Here is a 23,683-nt window from a genome sequence, read left to right on the forward strand (position 1 = left end):
AAAATTAAAAAATAGAAATTAATGTGCATATATTTTTTATTTCAAAGATCTTTATGAATACACTAAAATATCTGCAAACTCATGAATATCTCCTAGATGTGGATTTATGGAGACTTTTTGCAAACCTGGAGGAGTTAACTCAGGTGAGCCAAGTAGGAAGATTTTAGTAGTCATGTTTTAACATTCACTAGAAGATCTCGAAAATTCATGCTTGGTCTGTTCTTATGGCTTGTATTCCATAATACATCTCCATATGCCATTCCCAGTCAGGACTTCAGGTTAATAAGAAAGAAGTTGAAATATCCATTGATGCCTTTCCCATAAATTGTAGATATTAGTTACCCTTTATTTGTCATTTTTCCATGGCTATTTTAAAAAGTAAACACATTCCTAAGATCTCCATCATCTTCATAAATGTTTATTTTCAACTGAATGTCCTCTTCTCACATACATTATAAACAAATAATATTTTTCCTCTTAAAAGGAAAGAAAGAGAGACAACAACAAGAATTTATTTATAAGAAATATTTATAAGAAAATACGTATTGGAGAGTGGAAAAAAATAAATCTTTGAATTTTGCTAGGAGATAAATTTGAAATGGGAAATGTGTAAGAATGATACTTGAAGTTCAACAAATGTTTATTCCTTAACCCTGGGTGTGTGCCTACTTTTGCTTTCTTTTTCTCTGTCCCTAGACAAGCCTTGGTTTTGTGAACAGTCTCTTTGGCATCATCAAGGACTATGTAGACGCTTCTGAGATTTCCTCATCACTGGATTTTATTTCCGTACTCACAAAGGTAAACTCCTTCCGGGAGATCTCAGCTTCATAAAGCAGCATTACCCACCTCCCAAGACAGTTGTTTATACCCTACTTGATTTTTCTTCTCCCTGGGAAAGTTCTACCTCCACCCCCTACAAAGGAACTGTCCCTTTCTCTACCAATCAACATTTTCAAAAATAACTTCCAGATTCTGTTTTCCCATTGTCACATCTCCTATGTAGGTTTTATTAACACAAAAATCTGCATGCATGGAAAAGCCATTTCCAAGTCTGTTTTTTAAATTACTTCAATTTAAAGCAATATTCATGGCAATAGTTTAGTGTCTGCTAATTACATGATTCAGTTGTTTTAACGAAAGTACCAATTTCTCAGAAAGAAACAGAATAATCCTTCAAATTCATCAACACCCTTGATCATATTTCTGTGGGTGAAATGAGGAGAAAAGAGGAAAACCTGTGCCCTGGGTTTGATAAGTGCTATTTATTTCTTGAGTAGACATTTGGACATCCTCCCCTACTTTTCTTTCTTTGAGATTTTTAATCTAATTTCATTTAGCAAAATCTGAATTTTTAAACTCCACTTTTTAAGAAAAAAAGACAGATTGAGATTTATTGAGAACTTACTAAGTGCTATATATGGAGCCAATACCCTGTATACAATAATGTGAAAAATTAAACAAGCTCCTTGCTTTTAAGGAATTTTAAGTTGGCTGGGTGCGGTGGCTCACGCCTGTAATCCCAACACTTTAGGAGGCCGAGGTGGATGGATCACGAGGTCAGGAGATTTGAGATCATCCTGGCTAACACAGTGAAACCCCATCTCTACTAAAAATACAAAAAATTAGCCGGGCATGGTGGCGGGCGCCTGTAGTCCCAGCTACTTGGGAGGCTGAGGCAGGAGAATGGCATGAACCCAGGAGGCGGAAGAGCTTACAGTGAGCCGAGATCTCCCCACTGCACTCCAGCCTGGGCGACAGAGCGAGACTCTGCCTCAAAAAAAAAAAAAAAGAAAGAAAGAAATTTTAAGTCTTGTGGGGGAGAAATTAATCCAATAATGACACTAATGATTATATAATCAAAGTAAGATAAATGCTGGGGAAAAGAAGGAACATAAATATCATGAGTGTCCAACAAAGGAAACCTTGTAAGTTGGGAAGCATAGTAGGGCAGTCACAGATAGGAAATGCTTCCTGGGGATATGACACTTGAGAAGATACATGAAGAAGGAAGAGTTTTAACAAGGCAAAAATAAGCGGGAAGATCCTTTAGTGAACATTGAAAATGGGTTGAAATAAGAAGATCTTTGGACGTTTTGTTTGTTGTTTAGTTGTTTTTTTATTTACTTTTTTTAGACAGCCTCTCTGTTGCCCAGGTTGGAATGCAGTAGTGCGACTTCAGCTCACTGCCACCTCCGCCTCCCAGGTTCAAGCAATTCTCATGCCTCAGTCTCGCAAGTAACTAGTATTAAAAGCATGCACCACCACACCCAGCTAATTTTTGTATTTATCAAGTCAATGAGATAGAAACTGAGGCTTAGAGAAGTTAGATAATTTGGCTGAGATCACAGAGCCAATGGGTGGTAGAACTGGATATCTAAGCCTGACCATTAATGACTCTGTTTTTCTTTTTTTTGGAGGGGAGGGTGGACAGAGTCTTGCCCTGTCACCCAGGCTGGAGTGCGGTGGCCCAATCTCGGCTCACTGCAACCTCTGCCTCCTAGGTTCAAGCAATTCTCCTGCCTCAGCCCCCTGAGTAGCTGGGACCAGAGGTGTGCGCCACCATACCCAGCTTATTTTTGTATTCTTAGTAGAAACAGGGTTTCATCATGTTGGCCAGGCTGCTCTCGAACTCCTGACCTCAGATGATCCACCCACCTCGGTCTCCCAAATTGCTGGGATTACACGTGTGAGTCACCACGTGCAGCCCCATTAGTGAGTCTTAATCCTGGCTTCTAACCAGTTACCTCCTGGTTCCAACATTTCTCAAGCATCTCAGTGCCTCATGAGAAGACCCTCCCTTTACCTCCAAGTTCTCTTCAAGGCCCAGCTATCAACATTCCCCTCCAAAATAAACTCACATCATCTTTCAAATTACTTCTTGCTGAAGCCAAAACTTGACATTGCTCCCTATAGAGTTTTGTCTTCTAAGGTCCTATAACAAAATACTTTTCTAGGTTTCGCCATCTCTGGCTTTGTTACTGTCACTTCTGTTAGTGGTTTTTCAGGCTGGGTCTGCCTTCTCTACACACCAGCAGGTGTGCTTTCTTTCTCCAGTTCACCACATTGGGATACTACTGGAAATTCCTTAATGCAGCCCATGAGTCATTATATTATCAATAAACCTGTCAATGGACACATAGGCTTAACAACATGGTAGACACTATGATGGAATCCTGAAGAGAGTGCCTGCCAGTAACGAGCCAGAAGAATTGCTGAAGAGAAAAAGAATAACCATCATTCCCAAGAAAGACGCTTAACTGAGATGGTGGCATGTAGTTCAGTGTGCTCCGTTTACCCATTATATGTATGAATATATATATATAAAATTGCCTTATTCTAAAAACAGTTTTAGGTGGCTTACAAATGTGTAGTCATTATAGCAAGTTTAAGACATTAAATAAAAATAATGAAGAAAAGGGAAGACAAGTATTAGACTGAGTAAGATAAGATGCATGCTACTAGATAGAGTACGCTGAGTAGAGATGTCCCAGATTTCCTTTTTTTTGGAAATGGAGTCTCCTTCTGTCACTCAGGCTGGAATGCAATGGTGCGATCTCGGCTCACTGCAACTTCCACCTCCTGGGTTCAAGCGATTCTCCTGCCTCAGCCTCCCAAATAGCTGGAACTACAGGCACGTGCTGCCAGGCCCAGCTAATTTTTTGTATTTTTTAGTAGAGACAGCGTTTCAACGTGTTGCCCAGGCTAGTCTTGAACTCCTGAGCTCAGACAATCCGCCTGCTTCGCCTCTCAAAGTGCTAGGATTACAGGCGTGAGCCTCTGCGCCCAGCCAAGATGTCCAAAATGTCTACATGTTTAGAAGCCAGCAAAATTAAATGCATGGAAATTCTTGAGGCATATCAGATGAAAAGTCAAGTGTCCTTACTTTAATCACTTAGTATCAACACAAACTTAACATCAACCAACAGGGTCACCCAAATCAAAGGCAATATTTGTTACTGGGTGTCCTGCAGGATGTGGTACCTGAAGAAACCTTAAACAGAAGTGAAGGGGTGAATTAAATCAAGACAGCCTAAATAGAATTTTCTTTAAGTATAGGGAGAAAAAGACTATTTATTGAGGTGTCAGCTGTTTATTATGAGAGTACCATATTTTGTTAAAATAATGTTTATTTGGAGATTACCTGTGTATTTCCACGCAGCTGTAGTGCCTGCTTGATCATGGCGCCTCCTCCAGTTTTCCCTAGTTAATGATAAAAGTGAAGAGAAATAGTCTGTCAGGGCTCAATGCTCTCCTTCACTTGTGTTCATCCTCCTTCTGCTCTTCCTTTCTTGCAGTATTTCCGAGGGAGTCTCTGTCAGAGCCACCAGACCTACTGCCTGAACTATTCAGCTGCTATCTTTTATCTTGAGAGCCTGAGGCAGAGAGACGACTTTGGAATTTATTTAAAAGTAAAGTATCATTTTCTTTTCTTTCATATTTTTTCTGGTGCTTTTTGGGTGTCATGTGTACCGGGAATGATTGTATTTAAATTAAATGGGAAGAAGAAAACAAAATGATCAACACTATGTTTTAACTATAAATCGGCTTTCCTCATAAGTACATTGTCCACTGCACACTTAGGAATATTAAATGGTGCACATCTGGAAACATTATGTTATCTAATATCCCTCCTGAGATTTTGGCTGGGGCTTAAAAATGTTTTCTTTGTTCATTATTTTATTTGCGGTAGAAATTGGTACATTGTAAGGAGAAACTATAGTAAGAACCTGAGCTTTGTGACTTAGAAGTCTGCCTCTTGCAGGAGTTAGTTCCAGGACAGAAACTTATGGCATCATTTACACTGTATTCTACATCAGTGCTGCCCCCTTGATTAGAGTATAAAGCACAGTGTCAATGTTGCCTCCGGAGTTGCGCTAATATGGCAGCTCTGGGTCCCACAGCATTAAAAGAAATTTCTGCAGGGGGCCTTCAGCATTTTCTAGTAGCCAAGCCTAAAACCAATTTCCCCTGACTTCCCTAATCCTGTTGGTCCCTGCCTTGATATTTCTTTAGTCTGAACTGGACCTTTTCAGTCCTGTGCCAGAGCCCTTTTGGATCATACAGAGAAAATGGTCCAAGCCTTTCCAGAAAATCAGCTCTTCCCTGCAGCTGCAAGAAGCCCCTGCCAGAGCATGACCTCAGAGGCTTGGGAGGAAAGGCTCCCATGGTTCCCAATGACTCAGCTGTGAATCAGTGGGCTTCTGCCACGGCCTTGATATGCCAGGAAGCCTGGGTGTGCCAAGGATGAGAAAAGGGGAATAATCTTAGGGAAGGGACTTGGCTATATTTTTGTAGCTTCAGATCTTTAATGTTTCATTTGCTACCCAAACTGAAAACTGATAGCTCATTAGATTTCCAAATGCATGAATAATCATTTTGTGAATGTTTCCCCTAGAAGCTGATGGATGAGACTCTTAGGTAGGCCCCCAAACTGGGAGAATCCAGGTTCCTTTCTCTCCCTTCCAAGCTGAGAAAGAGATTAATTTAACAAGGTCCAATTATTGTTTTCAAATAACTTTGGAAAATCGTATATACATGTATTCAAAGCCAAATGATTTTTGACAAAGGCACCAAAAACATACATTGGAGAAACAACACTGTCTTGAGTAAATAGCGCTTGGAAAACTGATATCTCCATGCAGAAGAATGAAAGTAGACCCCATCTCTCACCATATCTAAAAATCAAATGAAAATGAATTATAAGGCCTGAAACTATAAAACTGGTGGAAGAAAACATAAAAGAAGCACTAGAGGACATTGGTCTACACAAATATTTTAGGGTTAAGACTTCAAAAGCATAGGCAACAAAAACAAAAATAGACAGATGAGACTGTGTTAAACCAAACGGCTCCTGCACGGCAGAGGAAACAACAGAGTAAAGAGGCAATCTGCAGAATGGGAGAAAATATTTGCAAACTATTCATTTGACAGGGAACTAATACCTAGAATATACGAGGAGCTCGAAGATCAAAAAAATAAATCCCATTACAAAGTGAGAAAAGAATCTGAACTGACATTTCCCAAAATGAAACATACAAATAGCCAACAGATTGAAAAAAGAAAAGTATCTCAACATCACTAATCATCAAGGAAATGCAAATCAAAACCACAATGAGATCATCTTACTGCAGTTAAAATGGCTACTATTTAAAAAAGATAAAATAAAATAACAGATGCTGGCAAGGATACAGAGAAAAGGGAACTTTTGTACACTGTTGGTGGGTATGTAAATTAGTGCAGTTGTTATAGCAAACAAAATGGAGGTTTCTCAGAAAACTAAAAAGAAAACTACCATCGATCGAGTAATCCCACCACTAGGTGCTTAGGCAAAAGAAAGAAATCAGTGTATCAAAGGGATACCTGCTCCCCCATGCTTATTGCAGCGCTATTCACAATAGCCAAGACAAAGAATCAATCTAGTGTTCATCAACAGATGATTAGATTTAAAAAAATTATATATATATATGCAATGGAATATTATTGAACCAGAAAAAAGAATGCAATCTTGTCATTTACGGATGAAACTGGAGGTCATTAAGTGAAATAAGCCAGGCACAGAAAGACAGATATTGCATGTTCTCATTCATATGTGGGAGCTAAAAAATGTTAGTCGCATGGAGATAGAGAGTAGGATGATGGTTACCAGAGTCTGGGAAGTGGGGAGAAGGGGATAAAGAGAGGTTGGTTAATGGGTGCAAATATACAGTTATAGAAGGAATAAGTTCTAGTGCCTGATAACCCACTGGGGTGACTATAGTTGACAATAATTTATTGTGTGTTTCAAAATAGCTAGAAGATTTGAAATGTTGTCAACATGAAGAAATGATGTTAATAAATGTGGTTAAGGATATCCTAAATACCCTGATGTGTACATTGTACACATGTATCAAAATATCATATGTGCCCCATACATATGTATAATTGTGTATGAATAAAAATGTATGTGGCATCCAAAGATATTTTGGGAAAGGTAGTAGGTAGAGAATACAGTGCTGTTATAACACATGATGCTTTTTTTTTTTTTTTTTTTTTTGAGACAGAATTTTGCTTCGTCACCTAGACTGGAATGCAGTGGCATAATCTCAGCTCACTGCAAACTCCATCTCCCGGGTTCAAGTGATTCTCTTGCCTCAGCCTCCCAAGTAGCTGGAACTACAGGTGCCTGCCACCATGCCTGGCAAATTTTTTGTATTTTCAGTAGAGACAGAGTTTCACTATGTTGGCCAGGCTGGTCTCGAACTCCTGACCTCAAGTGATCCAACTGCCTCAGCCTCCCACAGTGCTGGGATTATAGGCGTGAGCCACCACACCCAGCCACGTGATGCTTTTATAATGCATAATACTTTACCAGACACTTTCTCAAACATCTCTTAATTCTGAACACAAACCTGTAAAGTTGATTACATTGTTCCTTTGTGTCCCCGAGTCTCAGAGAGGTTAGATGACATTTGCAAGGCCACATAACCAATACGTGGCAAAGAAAGAACCATAGAAAGATTTTCAGGCAAAAAATCCAGTGCTCTTCATATCAGAACTATTTCCAGTTCCTTGGGGCTATTTCCCATCACCGTGGAACTATTAGCCTCATGAAACAAAGGTGAGAGGTCAGGGAGAGACTCACAGATACTCATGGTGACTAGTGTTTGAGCCCTTGCTATGGTCTAGACACTGGCTACATGCTGGTCATCCACCATCTTCTTATCTACACACTAACTGCAGAATTTGATATTGTCCCCGTTTTTCAGGAGTTTAGACAAATTAGGCAACATGCTGAAAGGTATGGTTGTTCTAGGGCAGAGGTAGGATTTGAATTCAGACATGTCTGAACCCAGTGTTGAATCTCCTACAATGTTCTGTTGGAAAACAACGTTCTTGGAGAATGTAAACCTATGCCATGTGATGGGCTGCCTGAAACTGACCTATAAATGCAGTGATAAATGACCTCTAAACCCTCCATACCACATGAGGCTAAGCTTTATGAATGTATGTACTTTATCCTGGTGCACATTAATGGGATTAGAATTCTTCCTACTGTTTGTTTTTTAATTTATTTACTTATTTATTTATTTATTGAGACAAGGTCTGACTCTGTCACCCAGGCTAGAGTGTAGTGGTACAATCACAGCTCACTGCAGCCTCAGACTCCTGGGCTCAGGTGACCCTCACACCTCAGCCTCCCATGTAGCTGAGACTACACACACGTGCCACCACGCCTGGCAAATTTTCTAATTTTTTATAGATACTGGATCTCGCTATGTTGCCCAGCTTATCTCAAACTCCTAAGCTCAAGCAATCCTCCTGCTTACTATTTTAGAAACAAAACAATGCAGAGGAAGAAACTGGGAACTTCATACCAAGTCTCTTCGTGTGGCGCAACTAACAATGGCTAAGAACACTAGCTGCTATGGACTGAGTGTTTGAGATGTGCCACACTCTGTTTTAAGCACTTTGTGTGGATTATCTCATTAAAACCTCTCGCCATCCCAATCAGGTAGTTACTCTTGTTATCTACATTTTACTGATAAATTTTAGAAAGGGTAAGTAAATTTCCCGAGGTTCCAATAATTCTGGTTGCCCCATCCTAATGCTGCATCCCACTAAGACAGATTTATTAGGACTTTTTATTTTATTTTATTTTATTTTATTTTATTTTATTTATTTTTTGGAACAGGGTCTCACTCTGTCACCCAGGATGGAATGCAGTGGCACCATCATGGCTCACTGCAGCCTCAACCTCCCACGCTGAAGCGACGGGACATATTTTCGTTTTGGGTCCTTGAATCCTTTCACAGTTCCCCTAAGCACATTGGATATTTATTATAAAGCAAAAGTAGCCTCCATTGATCTAGACTCATCAATAAAAAAGGCCTTTTATGTCCAATCTCTCTCAATGAAGTGTTATTTGCCTTCCCTAACGGACCTGAAAAATAAAGTCAATAGAGAGATGAAAGGAAAACTTACAACTTCACTTTTATAATGTCAAGCCATTCTTTTTCTCTCTTCTGAAGTTTCCTGAAACACAAATGCTTCCAACATCCCTGCCTGGATCCTTGTCTAAATTATTTACCACAGATGCTTCTTGCCAGTTTTTACCTGGAGGAGTTTGGTGTTTTCACTTTGACCCTGAATACCAGTGCATGCTGGCAGCCACAACTGTTTCCCACAGCAGGGCAATTTGGGGCAGTGGCCTGGGGTGGTGAGTTTTTTGGGAGGGCAGGGGCCTAACTGCTGCTGAGAAATCAGTTACAAGGATTCCCAGGCACCCAAGAGGTCCAGGACCCAAAGGTATCATTGGAACAATGCTGCCCCTGAGTCAACATGGAAATCAGCCACTAAAGCACAGCCCTGCTCCCCCCAGCTCCCAGCCTTCCTTCATCTGTCATGCTCACTTCTGTCCCCATCCCTGCCAACCTCAATGAGAACCACAGTCATTTGGAGCTGGAGGAGAACTTGAAGATCATCTAGCCAAGAGCCATCTAGCCAGACTGGAGTCTGAGGTTGCAGTCAGTCATGATTGCACCACTGCACTTAGCCTGGGTGACAGAGTCAGACTGACCCTGTCTCAATAAATAAATAATAAATAAAAATAAAACAGTTTGAAGAATTCTAATCCCATTAATGTGCACCAGGATAAAGTACATACATTCATAAAGCTTAGCCTTAAGGGTAAATTTACCCCACTGCATTTGTGGGTGAATTTCAGGCAGCCCATAACACAACACAGGCTTAAGTTCTACAATAATGTTGTTTACAACAGAGCATTGTAGGAGATTGAACATCATGTTCAGACAGGTCTGAATTCAAATCCTACCTCTGCCCTAGAATGACCATATCTTTCAGCACATTGCCTAATTTATCTAAAAAGAGAAATTGGAGGCCTAGAGAGAGAAGGTGGTCCTCAGAGCCCAACTCCTAGAGCTCCATTCACCATGCACCGTGAGCTCACTCTCATGGCCAGCCATCTGTACATAGGGGAAAGGAGAAGACTGAATTAGAGGCAGAGTCTTGCTCTGTTGCCCAGCCTGGAGTGCAGTGGTGCTATTTTGGCTCACTACAACCTCTGCCTACTAGGTTCAGGTAATTCTCCCACCTCAGCCTCCTACGTAGCTGGGATTACAGGTGTGTGCCACCACTCCTATTTTTTTTTCTTTCTTTTTTTTTTTTTTTTGGTATTTTTAGTAGAAACGGGGTTTCACCATGTTGGCCAAGCTGGTCTTGAACTCCTGACCTCAAGTGATCCTCCTGCCTCGGCCTCCCATAGTGCTGGGATTACAGGCGTGACCTACCACACCCTGCCAAGAAGACTGAATTTGGCAGCATCTCCATGATGAAGAGCCCAGCTGAGCCAGGTACTATGGCTCACACCTGTAATCCCAGCACTTTGGGAGGTGTGCAGATTGCTGGAACTCAGGAATTTGAGACCAGCCTGGGCAACATAGTGAGATCCAGTCTCTACAAAAAATTTAAAAATTAGCCACGTGTGGTGGCCTGTACCTGTGGTGCTAGCTATGTGAGAGGCTGAGGTGGGAGGACTGCTTGAGCCCAGGAGGTTGAGGCTGCAGTGAGCCGTGATCATACCACTGCACTTCAGCCTGGGTGACAGAGCAAGACTCTGTTCCCCATCTCCCTAAAAAAAAAAAAAAAAAAGCTGACAGTGTGGAAAGAGAGTGAGACCCCACCTCACCCCACCAAGGACGAGGTCAAGCTATGAAAGACAAATGCAAATTGCTAAGCAGGAGGCTAGGAGATAAAGGGAAGGTTTAAGGGGGAAGAGAGAAAGAGCTCTCTCTTTCCAAAGAAGAGAATGGAGCCAGCAAAATGGTAGGGGCTTGTGGACTGTGTATTTGACCCCTCTTCACAATCCAAAATCTTCAGTAAAATAAATATGATGCACACTCACAAAACATGTCATGAGGGGGTTTACAGCAGAAACTCACATAGGAAACCAAAAGGATACATTTGTTCCATGCTGTTCAGGAAAGAAACAGTGTACATGGAAACAAGAGTCCAGGGGCCAGAGGAAGCCATTAGAATCTCAGTCCCCTGAGTTGGTAAATATCTAGGGGAGGAGTTTGGACCTCTACAGGCCATTGGATTGGTTGGGAGTTGAGCCAATTGTACCTAGATCTTCAAAATGCAAGGGCTGGCACGTGGACTTGAAGATATCTCTGGGAATGCAACAGGAGTCTCCTGCAGTGTGCCTGGCCCACCTGAGGATGGCCCTGAAGGATCTGGGTCACAATGCAAAGGATTTAACCTGGAGAATGAAAGGAGAATGGAAGGTGGAAAAGAAATGAGGCAACAGCCTGCAGCAGGAGAAATATTTAGTGTAAGGGCAGGATCCCTGTTGTAGTCAATTCAGGCTGCTAGAACAACACACCATAGATTGGGTGGCTTATAATCAACAGGAATTTGTTGCTCACAGTTCTGGAGGCTGAAAGTCTCCCGATGCCAGAATGGTTAGGGGCTGATGATGACCCTCTCCTGGGTTGCAGACAGCTGTCTTCTTGTTGTAGCCTCACATGGTGGAAAGAGAGCTAGAGAGCTCTCCAGGACCCCTTTTATAAGGACACTAATCCCATTCAAGAGGGCTTCATGCTCATGGCCTAATCACCTCCCAACAGCCCCACCTCCTAATACCACCCCATTGAAGGTTAGGATTTTATTAGGTTGGTGCAAAAGTAATTGCAGTTTTTGGCATTAAAAGTAATATTACGTGGATTTGAAGGAAAGCAAACATTCGGTTGATATTAATCCCTTTATCGCTGAACTCAGGGTCAATTTGGTGTGAGTGGGCAGGGTAAGAGAAGAGGAATAGAACACACCACCCCCTCCATTCCTTTTTGATGTACCCATCTGCATGCTGGCCAGTGACCACCTCCATGCCTCATTTGCCACCTTCATTAAAGTCAGAGCCCCTTAGTTCAAGGAAGCTCACATTCAAAGAAACAGCACAGCAGATAAAACAAATGTAAAAGCTATTCTCATGTTTACTGAGGTTTCTCAAACGTCATTTATGGAACCCCAATGTATAACCCATGGCAATATTTACTATACTTAACTAAATTACTAAAATTTCTTGTCTTCCCCAGTGCTGGCATACCCTAGAACTGCCTCTTCTTCCAAATCCCAACTCCAAACTCTCCCTATTGAAAATTGTCCACATCTCTACCTCTCTCCTCTCCCCTCTTTGTTCTAGATCAACTAAGGCTCTTCAACTTCTCTTTTCTTTTTTCTTCGTTTTTTATCACTACCTTGATCCTCCTCAGCTAAGGGGAGTCAAGGAATTGACCCAACAAGGAAGAATCCTTCCTTTGCCCTCCTGCCTCTCCAGTCTCAATTCTCAGTTCTCCTAACTGCATCACAACAAGGATGGGAACAAAGCTGGTGAAACCAGAAATCTCCCCTGAGGGCCTGGGAAGAAAGGCTAATGGGCAAAAGTAAATTCACTCTCAAATGAGAAGGGTAAACAAGGCTGGAACACATCTATTATCACATCTTATCACTACCGCTAATGGAACATGCACTTTTTAGGGAATTTAATTTGTGGCTTATAAACTGTCCCAGCACACTCACAAGTACGGCCTGCAGTTACTGAGTAAAATCTCCAAGAACCTCTCATATCCAGGCTTCTTAGTGGCTCAATGGGTGAGGTAGATCATTCTGATGTGGCTACTTTTGCCTTCCCCAGTGGTGTGAGCAGAATGAACAATGCAGACGGCTCCACCTGCCTGAGCTACTAGTGGCCCCACTTCAGAGGCTCACTCGATATCCGTTGTTGCTGAAGAATATCTGGAAAAGGAGCATGGACTCTGCTGAGAAAATCATGATCTACTCCATCAAGGAAAAGGTGGAAAAGTCCATCCGTAAGTCCCTGAGATAAGTGAGCTTCATTGAAGAATTGTGGCCTTGTGACTCCTGGAAACCCTCTAGGCTTCCATCTTAGGAGGCAATTCCACTGATTTGAGGTCATGGCTCTTGGAAATGTGGGTTCAAGTGTGAGTACATTGTAAATCAAATACGCACAGAACAATGGGCTCCAGTCACATCCTGGCGAACACTATGAGAACTCTAGCACCAAGTTTACACAGGATGTGGCTCTGTCTCCAAGTGTTTCAGAAGTGAGTTCAGGCAGGAAAAGTTCTACTTCCCAGATAACTGAAGGCACTTTGTTTTTAACAGCCATACTGACCCCACACACAAAGCAAATGGGAGCAAACACCATGGAAAATGTGTCCAGAGGATAAATTACCATTCATCATTTCTCAAATCACCAAAAGCCAAGGTCAATGTGAAACGACTGCCAACTGCAATCTTTAGAACTGAAATTTGAGGATGGGAACTGAGCAGGCCCTATGATGACTTAAGTTTATTTGTGTAACTCTGTGTAATTGAAATTCACATAAAGAGGTTAATGATTTATGCCCATAAACCAAGGTTTCCCGATGGGCATCAAAAGGGAACAATTCAAATTGGTAATATTCAGCTGTACATAATTTTTTTTTCTTTTACAAATTTAAAAGTAAAATGATACTGCCTGGAACAGGTGCTGTTTAAAAAAAAAAAAAAAGTAAAATAACTGTTTAATTGGGTTTTTCTTCTGTTTTTAAATTTTTAATTCAAATTCTAAAATTACCTGAAGAGCTGGAATTAAGTTTATCAAGCGAGTAAGACAAAGAGTCTCTTAAAGATGACTTCTTTAAGCTTTAGAAGTAATCTTAAGGATTATGACTCATTTAGATGGGTTTGTGAGGAAAGATAACGCAGCACCTCTAGAGATTTCTCAGTGAAAGATGGATTCTGTTGTTGAGGGAAGAGACCTGTGTGGCCTCCATTTCAGTCTATTACCTTAAAGATGGTGAATTCTGAAGAGGTCTGCTAACAATGTGATTTTGCAGGTCTTTTACTTGCCCTGCATGTCTTCAAAAAACATTTCAAACCCTCAATAGCAACACGTTATTAGAAAACATTGGAAAATGAATACAAACCTTCCAAAGAGAAATTGAGTTCCTACCAAAAAAGAAATAATCACCATGATCATGAAGTGAATATATACTTTTACCATTGGGACAAAAACATGTCTGTCCTTGTTAGTCTGATTTTTTTTTCTTCCTCTAATTACAGGCCGTATGGTCTAGGAAATAAGAGAAAACTACCAAGGATTTTATTAGTATTCTTGAAATAACAATACACAATATACTTTCAACCTACTGAATTAAATTAGCTAAGCTTCATTTTTCTCTGCAAGAGGCTGATTCCAAATTAGTGAGTTTTCTAAGACGCATGAACAGTAAGCAATATGTGAAATGAACTTAATATATGGTCTGGCTCCAGGGGCAACCAGTGCTTCTAAATGATTCCTGTGGACCTTGGTTAAAATTTATATGCAATGTCACATGCACCTAAAAAGACTGACTATGTCTTGTCTTTCAGGGGACCTTGAAGGAAAAGTGAAATGGCTGGACAATTTCCAAAAATTTAGATATCTACAGGAGATTATAGTGTGGCCACCGCTTTGGGATAGAGATAAAAGGTTTTTCATTCCAGAGGTACAAAAAAAAAAATAAAAACAAAAACAAAAAACATCAATTAGGACTTCTGTCCATTTCTGGAAGTTGGGCATTCAGATAGAAATACAATCATTTTAGATGTCCCCATCTGTCCACTTGAAGAATAAATCTAGTTTCCAGAACAGGAAGTAAAGTCTTCATCTGTAGGGCATTGTGTGCGGGGAGGCTGAGGTCGCTGTGCCATTCTTATGATGGTCCTTCTGAGAGGTTTTTTCGTTGTTTCCCGTTCCCATGTCCATCTGCCGGCATTTCCAAATGTCATGAACTTTCTAGATGGAGTTGATTGCCCCAGCTTTTTAAACATGTTCTCTTCCTATCACTAACAACATCTCTTTTATTTTCTCCCTTGTTTTACAAGTGTTTGAAATACATTTTTAAAGAACATACAGCAGAAAACATCTTGTCACCAACCAACAGACACCTTCTCTACGAAGGAAAATTAACTCTTGCAGGTAAATAACTGCTTCCTTTAAAAACCCAACATCTGTGCCGCCTTGTATCTTGTTTGACTGCCAGTAACTGAAGAGCAGGAGGAATTGTGTTTGCCTATGTTCCAGGTGATGGAGGGTGTGAATCAGAGAGTACCCTATGGAGCCATACAGACTCAGGCTTGAATGAAGACTTCACAACACAACTAGCTAGGTGCCCTCTGTTTTCTCTCTGCAATGGGATAACTGTAACTATTCCATAGGATTGTTAAAACAACAAACAAGAACAACTTAGCTCACGGTCTGGAATCTAGTAAACTCTCAGTCAATGGCAGCTGTTATCATCACAACTGTTGTACTCCTCCAATGAGCCAGACAATCAAGCTCTCAAATGTTTATGGAGAATCTATAATATAGTACAAGTTGTGCTAGGTAGGTGCCATTGGAAATTATAAAAACTCATTCTGTATAATTCTTTCCCTCTAGTTGGGAAGCTCTGCCTTATTACCAGACCTGCAGGATAAGATCAGAAAAGAAGAGAGTCCTTGAGGCTGGAGTGCCCTGAGAGGCTTCGTGCAGTCCATGGGACTGGAGGTGGGCTTGGAGGGGCAGAAAGGATGAGGTCAGTGGAAGGACAGGAGGGAGGTCATTCAGATAAAGAGCAGAGCCAGAGAAGTCTTGGAGACAGAAGTCCCTGCAGAAGCTTAGTTCCTAGCAGAGTACATAGGAAGCCAAGCCCCTGAGGCTGACTGCCTGGCTCACTCCCTGCTCAGCCTTTTCTGCCTATACAACCTTGGGCCATTTACAGTGATCTCCTGTGCTTCAGTTTACCTTTCTTTATTGTGAGGATTAAATGAACCAACAGATGTCTAAGCACTCAAAAGAATGATTGACACAAAGTTCACGCTCAATAAATATCATGATGACCAGAAAGGCTGCCTGGCTGAAATAAGATTTAGAATCATTTATTTATTCATTTCTGCACAAAATCTTGACCAGGCACCTACTAAGTGTGAAGCCCCGTGGGATGGGAGGTTGCCTAACAGTGGTGATGTGATATCTGGTGGGGAGGGGCTGGGAAATAATCCCTTAATACGTGTATATTGAAACTCTGCTCTATTTTAGAGGTAGTCTGGATGTCAGGTTAGGACGTGAAACCCCCCCGGCAGCTGTTAAATAAGGAAGATAGACATGTCCAGTGTTTTATATCCAAGGGCTTTTTCATACGTTGTCTCTTTCCAGTAAATTAAATAGAGAAGTTGCTTTTAATCCCTTGTTACAGGTGAGAGATTTGGGGTTCAGGGAGGTTCTGTATCGTGCCCAAGTTCACCGGGTGGGTGAATGATAGAGTACCAGCTGGAGCCAGGCTGCGTTAGTCCAGCTGGCTTCCAGAATCAGAGCAACTGCCTTGGAAACCAAACAGAAGGACCCAGCCAGGAAGCTGCAGGCAACCGGAAGTCATTGAGCTCTCAGACAGGGAAGTGATCAGTTAAAAGGGTGTTGAAGAAAGCGTTGTTAATAAGCAGTCTTCAAAATGGCATAGAGGAGACCAAAGCAGAGAGATCAGTGGTGAAACCGGAAGTTCAATGGTGAACAGTACGAGGTGAGAAGGCTCTGGGCCTGTCAGTTGCTCTACCATTTTTAACCTGTTGTTCACCCACCCCCTACTTTCATTTGAAAAGATAACAATTTTAACTTTTCTTTAATGTTATTCACAACCTCAAAGTAATTATATTTTATGACAAGAACAAATCAAAGTGATAAAACAAAACATAATCTGTGTTCCAGCATGTATCTTTACCTCCAAAACTAGCCTCACCTGAAATTATGTGAGACTTTGGTTCACGCCTTCCCTCTTTCTCCCCACCTCCCAATACTGTGAGATGCACCAGCTTCTCCTAAAACATTAGAAATGGGCATGATGGAAAAGGATACGGGAGATATTGCAAAGGCAAAACCAGGAGGACTTTATGATCAATAAAGTGGATGAAGAGGAAATGAGTATAAAAAACTGTTCTAATCTATGTATCTGAAAGTTTTGTTGATAATGCCGTGGGTGGTAGAGGGAGTGGGGTCAGGGAGTCAATTTTAGGGTTCAGGTTTGGGCATAATAAGAACCCACATGGAAGCTGGAGGAGCAGCTCCTGGTGGGTGAGAGGCTATGTCAGATGTGAATTCATGCATCGCATGGGTTCAAAGTGACTGTCATAGATGTGTGGATTGGAAGCTCACCTAAGAAAGGCTCTTTACAAGCAGACTCAACTTTTCCAGAAAATGCTTCTTGTACAGTCAAATGTGGTAGCATGGAGATGAACTACGTAATGTCACTAACACCAGGCACTTGTTTAATGGCATGAGCTGTATTAGTCAAATTCCATCAGAGATGGAGACTCCATGTGATGTAGTCTACATGGTACCAAGTCAAGTGCAAAGTCATGAGACCGGACTCAGAGATGAGCATGGAGATTTGATGGGGCAGGGTGATAGTGTTAGAAGAAACAGGACATTTCGCTTCTTGGTCTTTTGGCTAAGATCAAGTGAAGAAACAGGACATCATTTTAAATGAAAAAAGCATTGAACCAAAAGTCAGAGGATCTAGCACCAACTGTAGACTTTGGGAAAATTTAAATGCTCTTATTCTCTTTTATAAATGTTATTGCTGCTGCTGATAATGATGATGACGATGAGGACGAAAATGATGTGATGATACCTAACACATACAGTGTTTCCGAATTTCTTCCAGACTTAAAAACTGTACTCTTATAACCAAATAAGTATACTTTCTCATTCCCAGAAGGTACACATTTTCATAATTTGTTTTGTAAATTGCTTGGTGGAAAACTAGGGCTTCAATAAATGGTAGCTAAAATAATTATCACTTTCTAGAATAATGTATGGAACATTATCTAGAATAACATCTGGAACACATAGAAGGTGTGCTCCCTGCCTGTTTGTCAAAATAAAATAGTTGAAATTAGAAGGAGAAAACGAAACTATTTCATTTTGACAATGATCATTGAGCTGACACGTACATGAGTAGCAGAGGATGGTAATAGCACATTTTACAGGTTTGAAGGTTGCTGTGGACTGAATTGTGTTCCTCCACAAATCACATGTTGAAGCCCTAATGTCCAGTGTGTCTATGCTTGGAGTAAGGAAGAAATGCAGGTAAACTGAGGGACTTGGGCTGGAGCCTTGATCTGATAGGATTAGTATCCTAATCAGAGCAGACATCAGAGAGCTCACTCTCTCTGTTTGCCGTGTAAGAACACATCCAGAAGGTGGCTATTTGCAAGTTAAAAAGAGAGGCCTTATCAGGAACCGAATCAACCAGCACCTTGACCTACTTCCCAGGCTCCAGAACTGTGAGAAATAAATTCCTATTGCTTAAGCCACCCTGTCTGTGGTATTTTGCCATGGCAGGCTGAGCTGGCTGTTCACAGGTCTAGTGTTGTACCATTTCTAGCCCTGTTTATCAGTTGGCATATAGATTCAGCAACTGGAGACAGACAGGTTAAAAAAAGATAGCTTATTTCTCTCTTGTTAAGTCTCAACCTATATGACAACTCCACTCCATGAAGTCATTAGGAATCCAGATTCCTGCTGTCTTGTAGCCAAATCTAGGGTATTGCCGCCTTCTGTGTGGCCCAAGGTGACTCACCAATGTGTTTGCTTTCTACCCAATGAGAAGGAGAGACAGGGACAAGAGAGCTTGGCCCTGCCCTTCACGAATATGACTCAGAAGTTGCATACTTTGGCTCACATTCCATTGGTCAGAATTTAGCTCCTTGGTCATACTCGGCAGCAAGAAAATGTAGTCTCTATTCTCTGTGGATGGGTCCTCACTAAAAGTTGGGAATTCCATTGCTACAAGAGAAGGGGAGAATGGTTTTCAAGGGACATCCAGCAGTCTTTGCCACAACCTGATTTATGAAAAATTAAGTTTCTGATAAGATTTTTAAAAAACTATTCAAGGACTATTTAATTTGAATAAAATAACTGATTTCTCCACTGTGCAAATATATAAAAAATCTTTTCTCTAAACTTAGAATAAGAGGGGATAGAAATGAATCCTAAATGTTGTATCGACTGCTTTAAATCTTCCAGAGGTAAAAACATATAAGAAAGAACTTCTAGAACAATATGTGTAATAGAATAAGCCGAAAAAAGTTGCTGGGTTTTCCTACGATTACTCTAAGCACTTGTCACAACCCCCTCTAAAAACCTTTTCCTCTGAAATCACTTAAATTTAACCCTTTTTTCTAATTTCTAAGGGATAGAGTAAAATAAGGAAGGAGATGCCTTATTCTAATATTTGGTTTCTCTTCTACTACTATTCCCTTCTTAGGGAAAACTAAAGAAAAGCTTTTTGCCTTAAGTAACTATTAAAGCTAATATCAGAAAAGTTTGTAAATATGAAACACATGGAGAATATCTAAACATTTATAGACACATTCTAAAACTTGAGAAATAAGTAGTTTTAATGACTGTCAACCTAGGCCGCCATAACAAAATATCACAGACAGGCTGGCTTAAACAGCAGAAATTTATCTCTTACAGTCTGGAGACTGAAAAGTCCCAGGTCAAGGTGATGGCAAATTCAGCTCCTGATGAGCACTCTCTTCAAGATGAGGGGTGGGGGACAGTGGGGTATCTGGTGTCTCAACAGAACATTAATTCTACTGGATCAGTGCTCTAGCTTTATTAACTCATTTTACCCTAATTACTTTCTTACTCCAAATGCAGCCACACCAGGGGTTTAGGGCTTCAACATATGAAATTTGAGGGACACAATAGCATAGTTCATAGCAGTGAGAAAATGCCTTTTCTCTGGTTATGTGTGCCTTTGCCAATAACCACCCAGAGGAATCAAGGGGCAAAAATGCTGCAAGGTCAATCAGTTGATGGATTTACTCTCGGCTTAGCTGAAGCCACTACAAATATCATCTGAGTTATTTTAGATTCAAATGAGACACATCATAAATTCAATGTCTTTAATGTTAGAAGCTTGGCCTCTCATCAAGTCTCTGCTTTAGGAATAAATAAAGCAATTCAACATTGAGGCGGGCAGCTTTGTGACCTACATGATTGGAGGCCCTGGGGTGCTGTAATAGCCACCTGGTTTTGTTTTCTAAAGAATTCACTGATAAAAAAGAGAAAAAGAAAGAAAGAGAAGGGAAGGGAAGGGAAGGGAAGGGAAGGGGAGGGGAGGGGAGGGGAGGGGAGGGGAGGGGAGGGGAGGGGAGGGGAAGGGAAGGGAAGGGAAGGGAAGGGAAGGGAAGGGAAGGGAAGGGAGGGAGGAAGGAGGGAGGAGGGAGGGAGGGAGGGAGGGAGGGAGGGAGGGAGGAAGGAAGGAAGGAAGGAAGGAAGGAAGGAAGGAAGGAAGGGAAGGGAAGGGAAGGGAAGGGAAGGGAAGGGAAGGGGAGGGGGAAGGAAGGAAGGGGGGAGGGAGGGAGGAAGGAAGGAAGGAAGGAAGGAAAACTCTTCTACTTAACAGTTTCAAGTCCCCATTTCAGCTTCTCTTTTTTTCCTCAGAAAGCACAAGATTCCTAGATGTTTATCTGTTTCTCTTCAATGATTTCCTCTTAGTTACGAAAACTAAGCGCAACAAAAAGGTAAAATGCTGCTATTTCAAAATACGTTTCTGAACAAGTTTGCTAAATGAGTTTAGAAATATTTCTAAATAAATTGTGGTAAAAATATAAAATATTCTTTTACATCAGGCTGAATCTTTTCCTCTAAAAAAATGAAGGCACTATGAAATATTGACGTTTTTAGTCATAAAGCTCTGAATTAAATAAATAAATAAATAAATAAATAAAACAAAAAATGCGAGTTGCATTTCTCAAGGATGTCAAAAGAGGAATACGTTTTTAGAACAACTTAATCTATATACTTGCAAGCTAAGTCCCAGAAGCCACAGGACTTTGCCTGACCTGCCTAAGCAAAGGAACTCAAAACATCTTTGTCCATTTTGGCCCGTTCCTTTACTGAATTGGCCACCACAACAAAAACAGCTAGAGTAGGGCCCCTCTGAACAGTCTACTGTCTTGTGTCGAGGTGGTATTCAACACTCATTCTTATTTGAAAGCTCACATTATTTCTGAGAAATAATGATTTGGGGGTGGAGATGAGAGGGAGCCCTGATCTCTCAGTGTCTACCTATATAAAAAGTGTAGAAGCCAAACATGTATGCAACTGGCATCACAGACAAAATGAGTCAACTAAGAGCTAGAGCTGCAAAATCTCTATAGGGAATAGGGATTTTTTTCACGTTACTTAAGTATTATTTGTTACTATTATTGGTGGTGTTATTTTTACTACCCATTAAGTCACTGATCTGTTGCTGGTCCCCAAAAGGCTTTCTGTCTAATTTACTATTTCACAATCTGTTTCCTGAATGGTGTGTTTGAGTGGTATCAGGTAGGGAAGTTTCTCTAAGGCTCCCAGACATCTGCTCGCAGAGGTGGGAAGAGAAATGCAGTGTCTTCAATAGTCGGAGATATCTAATGTTGCTTTATTCCATTCATTTCTTTACCAAGTGACTAACCTTGCATAGATAAGATCATGAGACTAGCTATCTCATATCTTTTAATAAACTAAGCTTCTACATGCCATGTTGGTTAGTTGAGCTAAATCTTTAAGCAATAAAATGATACCCATTAATCAATCTATGAATAGCTAATCAGTGGTTGGGGAGGGAATGGGTGTACAAGAATATTAAGAGTCACAGTTTCGGAATTTGTATGACCTCCCATTATAAGTTACTCAGACTAGCATGTCTGAACAAGCCAAGTTCTGAAAAATCTCTACCCCCTTCAAAAAACCTTGATGCTTGCATAGCTGACCTTCACATCAATTAATGGTACAAATCAGAGTATATGAATTAATGGCAGCCCATGTCGGACATATAATAAACTGATATTCTGGTTTTATGCATCACAAGTTGATTCCTAAAGTAAGGAAAGGTATCAGTTTACATGCCTCTTTGCTATTTTATGTACAATTTATACCATGCAGGTCACAATTTTTAATTTTTACCCCCTTTTGAAAAAAATCATCATCTTATGTGCTCAAAACAATTTAAATTATTTATAAATTCTAGAGCATAGAATCTATTTAGAATTCAGTGTTAGATCCCAGACATACAGTTGGGAGGATCACTTCAGCCCAGGGATTCAAGACCAGCCTGGGCAACATAGTGAGATCCCATCTCTACAAAAAAATGAAAAACAAAATTAGCAGGGCATGCATGGTGGTGTATGCCTGTAGTCCCAGCTACTTGAGAGGCTGAGATGAGAGGATCACTTGAATGTAGGAGGTTGAGAATGCAGTGAGCTGAGATCGCACCACTGCACTCCAGTCTGGGTGACAGAGTGAGACCCTGTCTCGAGAAAAAAAAATTGTAATAACAATAATAAAACAAACACTTTGCTATAAATCACTATGCTTTGGGGAGATGCTTTTCAAGATCCAGAAAGAGTAGTAAAATTTTAGGCAATAATAGATTTTAGGCAATTGTTTCTCAGAATCTATTTGCTTACAGATGCACTTTAGATAAGTGTGCCAATATTTATTTCCTGTTTATTACATTATTTTTCTTGTTAATTTCAGAAACTTGGAGGCTCAGACCCTGGTTTAATGTGTCCTTCTCTTACTCCTGAGTTGCAAGCAGTAATAAAAGAGGGTGGTTCGTGTACAGTACTCGATCAGCCTATTCCACTAGATAGGTTGGTAGTCAAAAGTATTGAACCACTCCATGTGTCAGGTATGTCTGTTTCCATTATTCAGCTCGTCTGTTTGCCATCACAGAGTCTTATGTTGGCCTTTCTTGGTAGCAGGACATAAATCCAATTTAAGTCTTCATAAAAACAAGACTGTGTTCCTACGTGTCTATATATCTTTCACTCTATGAATTAGTTATGGTGTCCAGTGCTTGAGTGATAGCTCTGTTACTTGCTAGTTGTATGACCTTAGACAAGGCACTTCAGTTTTCTAAGCCTTGGCAAAATAGGGATAATAATATCTATTTCAGTGAGTTTCTATGAAAATTAAATAACAAATGTGATACATTCAATAAATGGTAGTTGCTACTAATATTGTTACCTACAGTATCATCATTAATACTATTGCTATTATTAAAACACTGAGAAACCATGACCAGATATGCAAGAGTAAGATATTTTATTACACTCTATTAAAATAATTATGCCAGATATATATATATTCATATGTATACACACACATATACATATGCATGTATCTACATGACACATGCATCAGAAATATATATCATTTTTAATCTTTTATTCAAGTGTTTCTTGAGTATCTCCTGAGAGCCAAGAACTCAGCAGGCCCTGCAGATACAAAGATGAATAAGAACAGCCGTTGGCCTTGGGGAGCTCTTAGAATAACGAAAGATCAGTAAATCCTCTGTCAGAAAAGCCCTGGGACTCTGAGTTACTCAAGGACATTTCAGTCTACTCAGGGCTTGAGTGGGCGGCAGTGTTCAGGAGGAAGCAGACACCACTCTGCCTTGTCTAGAGGCTCCTAGACCAGCTGAGACCAGGCAGGTGGGGACTGACTTCCCGTCCCCATGGGAGGGGCTAGAAAAGAGAAAGCACTCACCATCCCCCTCAATTCCCACTCCAGCAGCCAAGCCCAGAGCTTCAGTGATGAGCATAG

At 40.7% G+C, this 23,683-nt stretch overlaps 1 protein-coding gene across 2 annotated transcripts in view; it reads left to right on the forward strand.

Annotated features, from left to right (window-relative positions):
- PLEKHG7 (pleckstrin homology and RhoGEF domain containing G7) overlaps nucleotides 1-23,683 on the forward strand; it is a 63,379-nt gene that overhangs the window by 33,851 nt on the left and 5,845 nt on the right. For both annotated transcript variants that reach the window (XM_073020995.1, XM_073020994.1), the window contains 8 exons: nucleotides 48-143; nucleotides 697-798; nucleotides 4,296-4,409; nucleotides 12,692-12,866; nucleotides 14,434-14,549; nucleotides 14,929-15,022; nucleotides 20,534-20,613; nucleotides 22,613-22,766. In XM_073020995.1, the coding sequence (XP_072877096.1) occupies nucleotides 48-143; nucleotides 697-798; nucleotides 4,296-4,409; nucleotides 12,692-12,866; nucleotides 14,434-14,549; nucleotides 14,929-15,022; nucleotides 20,534-20,613; nucleotides 22,613-22,766 (931 nt within the window). The remainder of the gene's footprint in view (nucleotides 1-47; nucleotides 144-696; nucleotides 799-4,295; nucleotides 4,410-12,691; nucleotides 12,867-14,433; nucleotides 14,550-14,928; nucleotides 15,023-20,533; nucleotides 20,614-22,612; nucleotides 22,767-23,683) is intronic.

This window comes from Chlorocebus sabaeus, chromosome 11 (assembly GCF_047675955.1).
Source record: "Chlorocebus sabaeus isolate Y175 chromosome 11, mChlSab1.0.hap1, whole genome shotgun sequence".
Lineage (NCBI taxonomy): Eukaryota > Metazoa > Chordata > Mammalia > Primates > Cercopithecidae > Chlorocebus > Chlorocebus sabaeus.